This window comes from Cryptomeria japonica, chromosome 5 (genome assembly GCF_030272615.1).
Source record: "Cryptomeria japonica chromosome 5, Sugi_1.0, whole genome shotgun sequence".
NCBI lineage: Eukaryota > Viridiplantae > Streptophyta > Pinopsida > Cupressales > Cupressaceae > Cryptomeria > Cryptomeria japonica.
In genome coordinates, this window is record NC_081409.1 from 207924585 (window position 1) to 207938406 (window position 13822).

At 35.4% G+C, this 13822-nt stretch overlaps 1 protein-coding gene across 2 annotated transcripts in view; it reads left to right on the forward strand.

The window, feature by feature from the left end:
* The window catches only part of LOC131054615 (protein PAM71-homolog, chloroplastic), a 144514-nt gene extending 141834 nt beyond the window's left edge, over positions 1 to 2680 (forward strand). For both annotated transcript variants that reach the window (XM_057989159.2, XM_057989160.2), the window contains exons 7-10: positions 1358 to 1423; positions 1715 to 1765; positions 1844 to 1948; positions 2030 to 2680. In XM_057989159.2, the coding sequence (XP_057845142.2) occupies positions 1358 to 1423; positions 1715 to 1765; positions 1844 to 1948; positions 2030 to 2095 (288 nt within the window). In that variant the 3' untranslated portion in view covers positions 2096 to 2680. The remainder of the gene's footprint in view (positions 1 to 1357; positions 1424 to 1714; positions 1766 to 1843; positions 1949 to 2029) is intronic.
* The last annotated feature ends 11142 nt before the right edge of the window (positions 2681 to 13822 follow it).

Here is a 13822-nt window from a genome sequence, read left to right on the forward strand (position 1 = left end):
AACTGATTATGCAGATTTGCATTCAATACATTCAAAGCATTCAAAGCATTCTAATCTGCAGGCTCCTTGTATCCAACTTCTACTATTTCCCAAAGTTCTTGGGATTTTAGTAGGGTCTTCATCTTTATGCTTTAATATTCATAGTTCTCTCCGGTGAACAGCGGAAGCTGCAATGGAATGCTACTGCCATTTTGGAGAAGAAACTGCTATCTGCACAAAGGATAAAATCTGCAAGAAAATCTTCAATCTGCTCTGATACCAATTGAAGGAAAATAATATAAAGCTCTTACACTATACTGATCATACAACTCAGAAAATAAAACTCTTCACATTCATAAATAAAGAAACTTAAAGTTCTTGCTGTGCGAACAGAAGAGATAAAAAACTAAACTGTATTATTAATTGTGTCAATATGCTGCAAGGCAGCGTACATATAAAGAAATTACAATGCTAAAAATAGGAGCAGAAGAAGCTGCAATCAGCAAGCTAAGAGGAGCTAAAATTAGCTGTAACTCTTGGTAACAACCAGTTCTTAAAAAAGAACTAAGCTTGCATCGAAAGCAAGAAGAGCATTTTTGATCTGCAGGCTCGTTGTATCCAACTTGTACTATTTACCAGAGATCTTGGGATTTTAGTAGGGTCTTACATAGCTTACAACTGATATGATATAGGACAGCACTCAAAACCATAGAAAGTCAGCCAATTATCTTGAAGAACGGCCTCCTAAATCTCACCTTTATACTGCTGATTTCTGCTTATGAGATGACAAATTAATTCAATTAGGAAGAATAGAAATTAATTCAATTAGGAAGAATAGGGAAGGGTAAGATTTAAGGATAGGAATTTGGAAATCAAAGATGTTGTGTTGGATTTTTGGAACCAGTCTATACGGAGCAGCTGGACAGGTTTCACAGTAAAATGCAAGGAAATGACAGTTTGCAGGCTAATCAAATTTCTTTATGTTTTAAACAAGCCCCTTGACCTTGGTCACTACATGTAATTGGAAATTCAAGTTCGAGACAAAAGCACATTTTTATTTCTCAATCAAACCAGACAGCAAACTTGGTTGTGAAATTTAAAGAGGGACCTGTAATCAATATCATACATTCATAAACTTTGGGCTGAAGTTGTCCCAGGAAGAGGAATCATAAACATGTGATGAGAAATGGTAAAAGCGCCCTGTTGGGAATTTTCAATTTATTTTCAACTATCAGACTTGATATCAGATTGAACATTTTCTTATCTGGTTATTGAATTTCCAACCATCTTATTATGTTAAATTAATGCTGTGTAATAGAGGTGCAGAGTTTGATTTTAATTTAATTGCCAAAGATTTAACAATTGAATTGAATTGCAGGTTTCAAACAAGCTGACTACACCAGTTGAAATTATTTGGAAGTCTTTCAGCCTTGTGTTTTTTGCTGTGAGATCACTTCGCAGCCCACTATCATTCTTCAATTCCTAAGAAGATTTTCAATTTCCTTATATTATCTCAATTAGCAGTCATTTCATTGATAGTTTCATTTGTTGGATGATATGGAGTACACTCAAACTGCTTGTACTTTGTATATTATTATTTTTTGAGACGATTTTATATAGTGTACACGTTTTGAGAAGATACTGAGTACTTCAAGTCATTGAAGATGGCTGGCTACACTTAGAAACTATATTTTCCTAACTGTAACAACTATCTGATTTGATACAAAATATACAGGAATGGGGAGATCGTTCTATGTTAGCTACCATTGCCTTAGGTGCTGCACAAGTAAGTTTTTTTATATCACCCTTGTAACTGTCAGAGAACTCAACAATATTCTGTATTTATCATTTATATTGCTGGCAGTCTCCTTGGGGTGTTGCAACTGGGGCCATTGCTGGGCATGCTGCTGCTACTTCTGTTGCTGTTTTAGGTGGATCCTTTCTTGCTCAGTATATTTCAGAAAAAATGGTTAGTATTATTTCTCCCTCAAGCTTTGCATGTATTGTGAATCTGGGATTTTCACCAACATATTTGAAACATATATGTCAGGTTGGCTACATAGGTGGTGCTTTGTTCCTTTTATTTGCTGTGGCAACACTTTTGGGAGCTTTTTAGACATTTATAGTATTAATTATGAGCCCCACCTTCTTTCTCTGTGTTCATCTTCTAAAGGCTAAGTTTCGTCATGCGACATCTAATGTTCCATTTGTAAAGGCATACATATGGCAAGACAGCTGAGCACAACTTGAAGTGTTTGATGCTCTAATGCAGACTGTTTCAATTGGTTTTTTAAATAGAAGAGAAATGGTCTGTGGGAAAATGCAAACCAACTGAAAATATGTTCACCTATTCAAAATCTAGATCATTCATTGGTTGTTTTTGCTTGTACATGGCATTGAAGTGGAGTAGCATTACTTTATTTGACATCTTACCCCTACTTCTAAGGGTTGTTACGATTCCAGAGAATAATTTTCATACCTTACAAATCCCATTGTGTATATCCTAGCTCTATTTGTATCAAACTTCGTAAGAGTTGACAGAGAGTTTGGATGATGGCAAAATGGCTGCTGTCATGTTTCAAAGTTTGCAGAACAAGTCAGATCCCAAAAGCCTCATAATTAACTGTGAACTCAAAGCTTATGCCTTTTAGTTTTATTTTGAATAAAATCTTTAAAAAAGAGTTTGCATTGTAATGTTAAATGGGAAATTGCACGGACGTAGAAATATTTGGTTGAAGAAATTGACTGGTTATAACTTGTACTCATAAAGGCCATGATTTCATATCTACATTGTAACTGTTAGTTCTGTTCAAAGTTCGTGTTGTAATTTGTTTTAATTGAACTTCAAGTGTGCTTTTGGAAGGTAAAGTGATTACAAATGTAAATAAGTTTGACCTTCCATGGATGATTTTTTTTGTCTTTCCATGTAGACATTAATGTTCATTGTATACATACATACTTATAATGGAAAGAGAGTAGAAAGTGTATTCTATTGATGAGCATGAGTCACAATGCCCGTGAGAACAAAATCCTCACTACAGCACATTTCATACAAGAGATTTATTAAAAGAGAACAAGAAGTATGTATGGATGATGATATGGTTCTTAATTGCTATCTAGTATGATATGATCAAGAATCTTTTTCTTTTTTGCATGCTAAATGAATTCCTTGTATTTGGGAAATGTCAATCTTTTTAATAGTTATTGCAGTACATTTTGTTAATGCTTGAGAATTTGGAATATTAAACAGATAATAATCAAGAAAACTATTTAAAACGATTAGTCTCTCAGTTAGTGTTAATAATCTGGAAGAGCTAGTCTTTTGTTGAAGTGAGTCTTTTGAGATCCACAAAAGCACCATTTCATCTCATGAGAGAACTACCTTCCAATATCATTTTTCATGAGGACTAATCTACGAAAATAAGGGGTGACTCGAGACCACTACCTTGTCGAATTCTTGTTACCATTTGGTCATCACAACAACCTATGCACAAGAAGGTCTTGTTGGTGTACATTTTATCATATACCAAACACTTAGAATAAAATACCAAAAGGATACTCTATCCTCTCCTGAACAAAATCACTACTTGTGCCAAGATTGCGAGAAAGACCACAAGGCGACTCCAAGGTATATATGTGCGAACAAGCGACTTTAGTGTGATATCTGTTTGGGTAGTGTATGCTGAAAATCTCAAGGGGGACTTAAGTTTGTTAACTATTATCACTCACAGGTTGAACTTAGGCAGATTTAACAATTTATGCTCTATGTTTATGGATTTTCAATTTAAGACTTCAAAAAAAGATAAAAAAGGATGAAGGTTAAGGGATTCTATATTACTTCTAAGCTATTCCTATGAACTCAAGAGATGGTATAGATTAGGTGAAACCTAGTAATGACACTGTTTCGCCACGTTTGGACAACTATGCAGAGCGGGTGCAATCTTCTAAGGTTGTGCTTATAATTTTCACACTTTTGAATAATACCAACAATTGAACAATATTATTCTAAGTAGAAGTTAAACATCCACATAAAAGCTCAGACTAACTTTGCACATCAAATGAAAATCATTCATTCAAGAAAGGTATGAGCGAGATTTTACCTAGCTAAACTATCAAATCTATCATTCGTCTAACAACTTGAAACAAATTACTTAAGCAAATCTAATCTATTTGTTGAAGAGAGTATGTAACCATGCAACCATTTAGCAATAAAAAGATTTCAAAACAATACTGATAATTAATATTTTATTACTCAAATAGCTCTATGCAACAATCTCATAAAACTCTCCACAACAATGAAATGAGAGAACGAGGGGTTTATATAGAGTTTTGAAAGAGAAGTAAATGGCCGAGATCAATTTATGATCAATGGTCAAAATATAAACACACAACCCTAATTAGGGTTTCCCAAAATAATATCAAAGATCAATTACAAGGGAGACAAGTGGCACGAGATGCTATTTTTTAGGATTGCACCCCTTTCTTCTGATATTCGATGAACCTGGACATAATCTGGTCAATCTCATCCATGGAGACATGTGGCAATAGGTTGACTTTGAATTCTAATCCTTCCAAGTCATCGACGCACAAAGCAAAGGTGATTTCCCAGTCTACTTGTTGCTTCTGAAAGGCATCCCCGATGGAAAGAAGATTTGATATTTTAGCTAGGTGGTTTTTCAAGACCGGTTTGAGATGGGAAAGCAGATGTCATATATTTTGATCTTCAGATTCTCTAACTACATATCCCTCTCTTTGATTGTTTCTTTCTCAAGTACTTCTGCAACTATGAGACATTTCTTATCCCGAATGACTCTTATCCGCTTCTCTATTTTATCAACATCAATTTTCACTTTCTCCAAGACCTCATTCCTTGTAATCAGTGTTTAGAGCCAACTGTGGAAATCATAAGCAGCCCCTGCTTCAATTATCTCTTGATTGACCAACTCTTGAGATGAGATTCCTCTGAGCTCTCTAAGGGATGAAATGATTTTATCTTGGACATCCTGTAAATCAGCTCATATTTCTACCAAAGTCTCAATCCTAGAAAGAAAAGAGGAAGTTTGATCATATGCTGATGTGATCCCTTCTATGAACTTGACTGCTTCTTTTATACTCTCTATCCAATCTCTAGTTTCTCTGGTTGTTACTGCATCTTCCTCAAAACCTTTGACCACCTACTGTGAATCCAAAAGTAGGAAAGACTTTGGATTTGCTTGATTGAGTGGCTTGGTAGTCAAGTGTCAAATATAATCTCTTAGACGTTCTACTTCTTTCTTGTATTGTTGCTTCTTTTCTGTTTCTTCATCCAACTGTGCCTTTATGGATGTGACTGAATTGTCCAGATCTTCCTTTGCTTGGGCCTTTGTAGTTGGTCCCAAGTCAAAAGTGGTGATTTGAAACTCATGCAGACCAATGTCCCCCTTTGCCTTATCTACTTTAGGCATTGCTATTTGCATTGTGCTATTGCCCGTTTCATCTCTCTAGATGGTAGAATATCTCTTAGCCGGTTTCTTCACAACAATTTGCTCTAACCTGGCTAAGAAATTAGTCATGTCATCCTCTTTTGGCTCTTCCACTGCTTGTGTGTTCATTTTTAATCTTTCCCTCAACCATGCAGGAACAGTAGGTTGTTCAGCACCTTCCACTTCTTGGTCCTCTTTTGTTTCTTGGTCATGTGCAATTCCTTGGAGAGCGGAAATATTCCTTCTTGAAACTCTCATTTGCTTCAATATCTGTATCATGCTCTAATTCTAGGATTTCTATGCCAGTAGGTGATGGTGACTGTTCATCTTCTTGATGGACTAGTTCTGCATTTTATATATGGACCGAAGAAGGAATTTCTATTTCAACCAATGATTCATCAATATTTAGTATATATTTCTCATTCCTTGATGTAGCAGAATGAGATGGTTCTATTCTCTGCCTTTTTTGAACAGGTTCTTCAATTTCAATTGCCTTTCCTTTCCTTTTAACATTCTTGCTTGGTCTGGCACCTAGAGTTGCTTCTTCATTCGAAGAATATCCTTCCATTGCTCCCATCAAGTTATAGGTCAAAGTTAAATTTTTCTTATTCAACCTTTGACATTGCCGACCAACCCACCACCTGGTATATATCATGACTAGTCTCATTAGGATGGTCAAGTCTATAGGATCTGGCTCTGACCACTTGATATGAGGAAGGGGTACATGCTCATCAAAGTCGAGTTGAGTATGTTTTCCGTCATCTTCCAGCTGATCGGGCACAAGGAAAAGTTCGGTCATCCTGATGAAATTGACTGACAACCTGAAACACATTCTTTTTTTGATATCAAATTCATCTTTTGCATTTGCCCAATAGTCTTCTATATCCACTATATGTCTGAATTTTTCTTCCTTCGTTGATCTGATGTTATGGTGAGGGTCAAAATTAGCTCTGGATTGGTAGAACGTAAAAGGGTACCATTGCATCTCTAGCTTGGCACTTTCAACTGCTTGTGTTGAACAAGATTCTTCCATATTTCCAATAAAGAATGGAAATGATACAACTGCCTTCTGCCTTATTCTTTTGAAGCTTTGATATGTCTCCACTTGTTTGAGAACTTTTAGCAAGACCATCCAGTTGGTTGGGTAGATTGGCAATCGGTAAGGACGACCAGTGAAACCTTGGATTCTGATATAGGTGAACTTTGGAAATTGGATAAACCAGGATCCGTACTTACTGATTAAACTTTTTGATTCATGAGAAAGTCTGTTGTGAGTACCTCCTTGCAACGTTCTAGTGATGTACATCAGAAATGCATCATGGGCTCAAAAACTTTTATCCTTAAGTTGCAGCCGAGGATAACAATCATATGACTTGAACTCATTCTCCCCACTCCCTACTATGCCCTTACAAATCAGTCCCGAATATCTGTAGGTGGCTGCCAACAAATAAATAATGTAGGAATTCATGTGGAATGTCTTTGTCATTTCCAAGCTGATCAACTACTCATGGAGATTGTCACTGATTATACGTGACCACTTGAACAACTTGGTTCTTGCAGTGATCTCTTCCATGAAATAATACATCCATGTTTGGAACAATTGACCTTTAGAACTACCCATTATTCGATTTAGCAGTAGGACAAGATCTCCATATTCTTCCTTGAAGAATGGATGTAGAAAATACTTAAGTACTTTTCCATGAGGTCTCTTCTTCTCTAGCCAAAACTTATTCACATTCGCAGCACAAAGTTTGGATTGACTATCATAAACCTTTTGGGCTTGCTCCTTAGTCTTATAGGTGGTTTTACTGTGCTTTGGTATGCCAAAAGTGTCTTGGATGGATAGTTCTAAAAGATTAGCCAGGACTCTTCCATCTGGTGCAATAATTTCTCTCGACTGTGCTTTATAGTGCAAAGCACATTCGACTATCAATTCAATATATTCCTGGGTTGGTGGAAACCCAACTGCCTAGACAATTCCATTCTGCATCATCTTGCGAGCAATCGGTGTAGGAACGTGTTCATCATATCCATACATTCTTTTCTTGAATTCTTCCATATCAGCGTGCCCGAGACTTGTGTCGGCGATATTCTTCCATTTTGACTTGATTTTAGATTCCCGTTGCACTCCCTTGTTGGCGAACTTCATTGTTATTTGCAAAACACATTAAACTTAACATTATTTCTAGAATTTAATTATGATTTTTAATTCTCTTTCCTAAAATTTTCACTTTCAGCCTGAAAAAAGGGGAATTTTTTTGAAAAAACAGATTGAAAGGTTTGGCCAAGAAATTGATACAATTAAGACAAAAGGGTGTGGAAATTCAGTCAAATTGGGGTTTTGAATCCTCTATATGACTGAAATTTGCCTCTGATTCTGAAAATCTGTCTAAAATCAGAGAAAGTTTTTGATTTCTTCACCTCTAACACTAAGAAATTTCCACTTATGGATAATTCTTCTTCAAAAATCCAAAATTCATGAAATTTGAGAGAAGAGCTCTCCAAAATTCTCAACCTGATTAATCAATTATGGAGTGAATGGGTTGAGAATTTATGTAATTTTGGATTCCTAAACTTTGAAGTTTTATTTTATTTTTTTTAATTGTTTTTTTTAATTTTAAATAATTTATTATTAATATTATTATTATTATTATTACTCTTTCCAAAATGGAAAGTTTTATTTCCTCTCAAAAAATTAGATTTTATCCAGGAATCTTCTAGAACTTTCTAGAAATTTTGAATTTTGAAAATTTCTCTAAGTGTTGAAAATAATAATTTTGAAAATTATGGAAAATAAAATTATCTTCCAACTTGTTGGTCTAATTTCATGTGAATTGTGATCAGAATCTTATCCTCTTGGCATGACAAATTTGTCCTCGAATTTTAGGTCTCTAGCTAGGTATCTTCACATATTCCATTAATGTTTGACTAATTGGAATGGATTTGAACTTGTGTTTGACAACCTTGCAAGGGTTTGTACAATTTATTCATGTCTTAGGGTCTGAAAAATTCAGACAATTTTGTCTCAATCTTGATGTCTTGGATCTGATTTTGTAAGAACTTTTGGTCAATCATCTTTAGGTGAGCCTTCATGTCTTGGTGAACTTGGACAATCATGCATCTCTTTTGTCTTGGACTATTTTTCTTGTACTTAGTGAATTTTGGGAGGAGTTGTGTTTGTTGTCCATGGTAAATTTCAGGATGAATCAGATAGTTTGTCTTTCTGTCACATCTTTTTGGCAAAGTTTATTCCATCTTTATGTGATGCTTTATTTGTCCAATCCTAGGCAGACTTGGATGGTGTCAAATTTTTATGGAAAAGTTTTCATGCTTATACGTCTTCCTCTTGACATGGCGAAGTTCTCAATTTATTGGACAAAATCTTTGGACATCCGATAAACCCACGACATGAATCGAAACTCGACATGACTTAGTGAAATTTTTTGCAGTCCTAACAGGAGTTGGCATTTTGGAAAAATGGAAAAAATGTTGTTCTAACATCATGTTAAGCATTTAATATAGAACGATAGAAAGGTTCTAACAGTTATGCAATATAAATAATTTTATGGATCTTGTGACACAAATTGTTGCATTTCATGTTCAACATAATGTGGAACCAATTTACTAATAATTCAATTGTTTACTAATAATTCAAAAACTAAAATATAATTGTTTAATAATAATTCAAATTCACAATTAAAAATATGAAATAAGTATCCGTTCTGATTGACAAATTCAAGGAATACAATATCAAAAATCATCAATGACAACTATAGTATTGCAAATTGTAATATGACTCAAGAACTGTAGTATAAATACCTATAAATTGATTGCTAATTCACTTCAGTGACCCAGTTCGAGGCTTCTATATCCCAAATGGACTCAAGATCCTGAAACTGACTAGTACTAACAGGTTCATCTTCATTCTGAGTCGGGTATTCAAAAATTTCTCCATCTGCATGGTGACTCTGAGTCTGCGATCTATCATTTGTCTCAACACTAGCAGTAGCACCACCAGCTTTTAAAGTGTTGCACAACCCTTGTCTTTCACGCATGGAATTCCAGATTGCCAGTGCCCTATCATATGGAAAATCTCCAACATTATACTAAGTTACAAACAACCTCAAGCAAGTTTCTAAATTTTTGTCTAATTTGTTTCCGATTTTTGATTTCAAAAGCCGCAATGCATTGAAAACTCTCTCATCTTCCATCGACCCCAATATCATTGTTTGACATAAATCAGCAAGTTTGAAATATTCTGGTATTGCATAATGCAATACTTCACTCTGATCTATCATTTTCCAAAGCCTTGTGATTGATCCAGGTTCAAATGGATTCTCCAAGTTATCCAACTGTTGTTTCATACACAATGCAAAGCGTTTACATTGTTTTTTTAGATGGTCTGAATTTAAAATTCCTTCTATTGGTTGTCCATTGCAATATGCATCTTTCGAAAATGTCAATATCAATTCCTCTAGTTTTTAATGATACACCTTTGCGTCATTTGGATTATCTCCAATTGAATGCCAAAATTGAGGATACACACAACCCATGGCTTCAAGTATTTCTTCTCGAGGGAATGTTTCATGAATCTCAGTTGAAAGTTCGGATGCAATAGACTTCAAATTATCACTAACAGATTTAACAATCTTGTCATAATCTTCCTTTTTAACTGGTAGTGCTCTGCCTCACTTGCTCGTCTTAGATTGGTGCATTGGTAGTTGAAATCCTTTTACAAAGACACATTACTCATTTTTTGCATTGAAATGTAAAAAATATTCAGCATGATTCAAATCTGTAATTATCTGCTACCTAAAAAAATTTCGGCTTCGTCTTGTTAGATCTGAATATATACCATCTAGGCCCAAGCATGTCATTTTACATAGAGTGCTATACTAATTGATATACATAGTTCTGTCTTGGGCTTTCTTAACAAGTTTGTTCATTGAATCCAGCATGGGGAGAAGACTAGCTAAAGTTAACAGTCTCTATATCACTTAACTTATGTAAGAGATTAGGAGTTTTGTCTATTGTGAGGCATTTCTCATACATTAGTCCGATCAAGGATTGATATTCTATTAGAACTCATTCTGCTGGTCCATGCAAGGAGATCCATTTCGTCTCAACATCCTTGGGAAGCTTGTTTCATGCTATTACTTCCTCAACAAAAATCTGAAATTCTGCAAAAAGTTTAGGACTTCGACATAAGTATGAGTGGAGCTCATGGACCAGATCTTCAACTTTTGACACTGTAGGGAAATTGCTTACAATCCTATATGCTAAATTCATTCGATGGGCCATGTAGTGAATGGCAAGCATTTATGGTGCAATACTAGTTTGTAATCTTGCGCAAAGACCTGTCCTTTGACCTTGCATTACTGCAGCTCCATCAACTCCAACACACACCAACTTCTTGGCAATTGTCAAGTCATCCATACCAGCAATTTCATTCAAAGCTTTCTTAACTTCCAAATATAAATTTTCTGTTGTTGAATTGCCCCTCATTTTACGAACACAGAGTAGATGAGCTCGGCGAACGTGTTATTTTACGGTATAACAATGCACACAGACCCAAGCAGTGTTATCTACCACAGTAACTTCATCTATGGATAATGAAATGAATTTTGACTCTTTTACACTCTCCTGTAAATTTTGCTTTTCCACCTCAGCGAGACAGTTTGTCATTTCCCATCCAGCATTTATTGACGAATGTGACATAGGATAGTGAGGAACATTAAAAAAAGATAATAAATTACTATATTTTGGGAAATCTTTCATAGGATGCCCTCTCGACAGAATATGAAAAATAACACTCATCTGAACAATCTTTGTCAGGTTTGCATCTTTCGTTGTATGTTCAAGCCCAACCTTGATTGTATTTCCACTATTACCAATTAGTGTCATTTTGTGGTTATGCTCTTCATATTCTGCGACATACTTAACATGAAGACATTCTTCCTTTGATTTCCATCTTACTACTGGTGTTTCCTTTCTATCTATGATCTGTTTTTCATAAACCTTACCAATATGCTTTTCTATGGTGTCAAGCTTTAGTTGCATTTTCTTCTCTCTTTTAGTTTTCTAGCTACAAATCTTACTCCTGCATTCTGTTGGTTGTTCATCATTGTTTGAGACTGGTTCAATGAATGGGTACATTGCTACCCAATCAATCTTAAAACTCCTTGTCATTTCCCAATCCTGCCCAATTTTTATTTTCCTTTTTCTTTTCTTCCTACCAACATCATCTTCAGTACTAGCATTTTCATCTGAGTGAATTATCTCATTGTGTGTATCCCTTATAACATCTTTTGTTGTGTCGGTATTGTCATCCTCATTTGATGCATTTAACTCAATGACAATCCCACCTTGTGGTGATGGTGAGCTACTGTGAATGGCTTCTGCAATTGCAAAAGTTGATGGACCAGAAACTTTGCCAATTCCAAAGTAAGACTTTATGGTAGTATCTTTAAGTTTTGGGCATTTTGATGGCCTCCCAATTGTTAATGCATGGTAGCTTATGCAAGATAAGATCTTCCTAACCTTCCTTGTTCTGTTATTTATCTACATGCTTCATGTCTAATTTATATTGCATATGATTATCGGATTGTACAAACATTGCTTATCATTATGGTATCGGGCTAACAACCCGATAGCATATTAATGTCAATTGTTAATTGGCATTAATATGCTATCGGGGTATTAACCCGATAGCATATTAAATGCTATAAGTTATCAGGTTAAATTTGCCGATACATACTTGCTATCGGGTGCATAAACATTGGCACCGATTCACATCTGTTATCGGGCTTAATTATATCGGGCATATTTGTTATCGGATTTAATGAATACACCGCTTCATTTGGCATTAACATTGGTTAACAAATGCACCGGTTGGATTATATACATCGTGCACTTTAAATCATCGGTGTTTATATGAACTGATTCATTATATTGATCAGTCATTATATTATGATATTACAATATGCTATCGAGGGTTTTTGAACCGATAATCAACATTGTGTTAATGGTATAATTGTAAAGGCACCGATCAATGGGTGCATTGATCGGTCATGCCTAAAAGGCATGACCGGTCAATACACCAATTGACCGGTTGCCTAAATGATATATATGCCAATTGAATTCATTTGGAGGAGACATAGAAAATATTAAATGATCTCTCTCCTTCAGACCTGCAGATAAAAATCAGAATTATTAGACATTGACATAATTCCTCATATCCATATATAGCATTCATAGTTCATAACTTGTTCTTTAATTGAAATTGAAATAACTTTACATGGTATCAGAGCCAAGGTAATCGAACCTAAGGCTATTCAATTTTGATAAAATTCAAGGACTAAGTTACAAACTACATCACATTTCCATAATGGCCAATGCTATCAGATTCGAAGATAGACTCGGAGTTAGCGAAGATTTTTCAGCTTGGAAGTTTAGAATCAAAATGATTTTAAGAGAAAACAAAGTTGATTCATATGTCCAAACTGAAAGTGCACAACCAGAAGATGAAACCGAGAAATCCACATGGATCGAGGGAAATGATAAGGCTATTAAAATAATAGTGGATGGGGTAACAACTAATATAATGCCCATCATTAGAAAGCAGGAGACGGCTTATAAAATGTTCAAGGCACTTGAAAGGACATTTGAGATATCAAATGCAAGTCGTACTTTGGCATTAAAATGAGAGATCAACCATATCAGTATGAACAAAGGGGAGACAATTAACTCCTACTTCATATGGATATCAAGCCTAAGAGATGACCTAGCTTCCCTTGGATACGACATCCAAAGCAAAGAGTTAACACTCATTGCTTTAGATGGATTGCCTAGTGGATGGAACACATTCGTCCAAGGCATCAGTGCTATGTCCAAATATTCTAAGTTTGAAAGACTAAGAGATGCCTGTCTACAAGAAGAATCTAGATTGAACAAGGTAGGAATAAAACAGAAGAATATAGATGAAGACTTGCAAGTCCTAAATACAAACATCAATAAGAAATACAAAAAGAAGCAATTCAGGAAAAGAAAAGCTAAACAGGGCAAGAACACTTCTAAGAAAGACCTATCACATGTTCAATGTTATAGGTGTGACAAATTCGAACACTATGTTGCAAACTGTTCGGAGAAAGGGAAGCAAGCCACATTTGCAAAAGTGAGGAAATCTAGAAGAGAAAATGACTCCGAGAACTATGTCCTCTACTCAGCACTTACAAGCCATGCTTCAAACAAGTCTAACTCATGGGTGATCGACAGTGGTTCATCCAGACACATCACCGGCTTTAGAGAAATACTAGACTCCATGATAGAGAAAGATGATGAGGAAGTAACCATCGGAGACGATTCTTCACATCCAGTTAGAG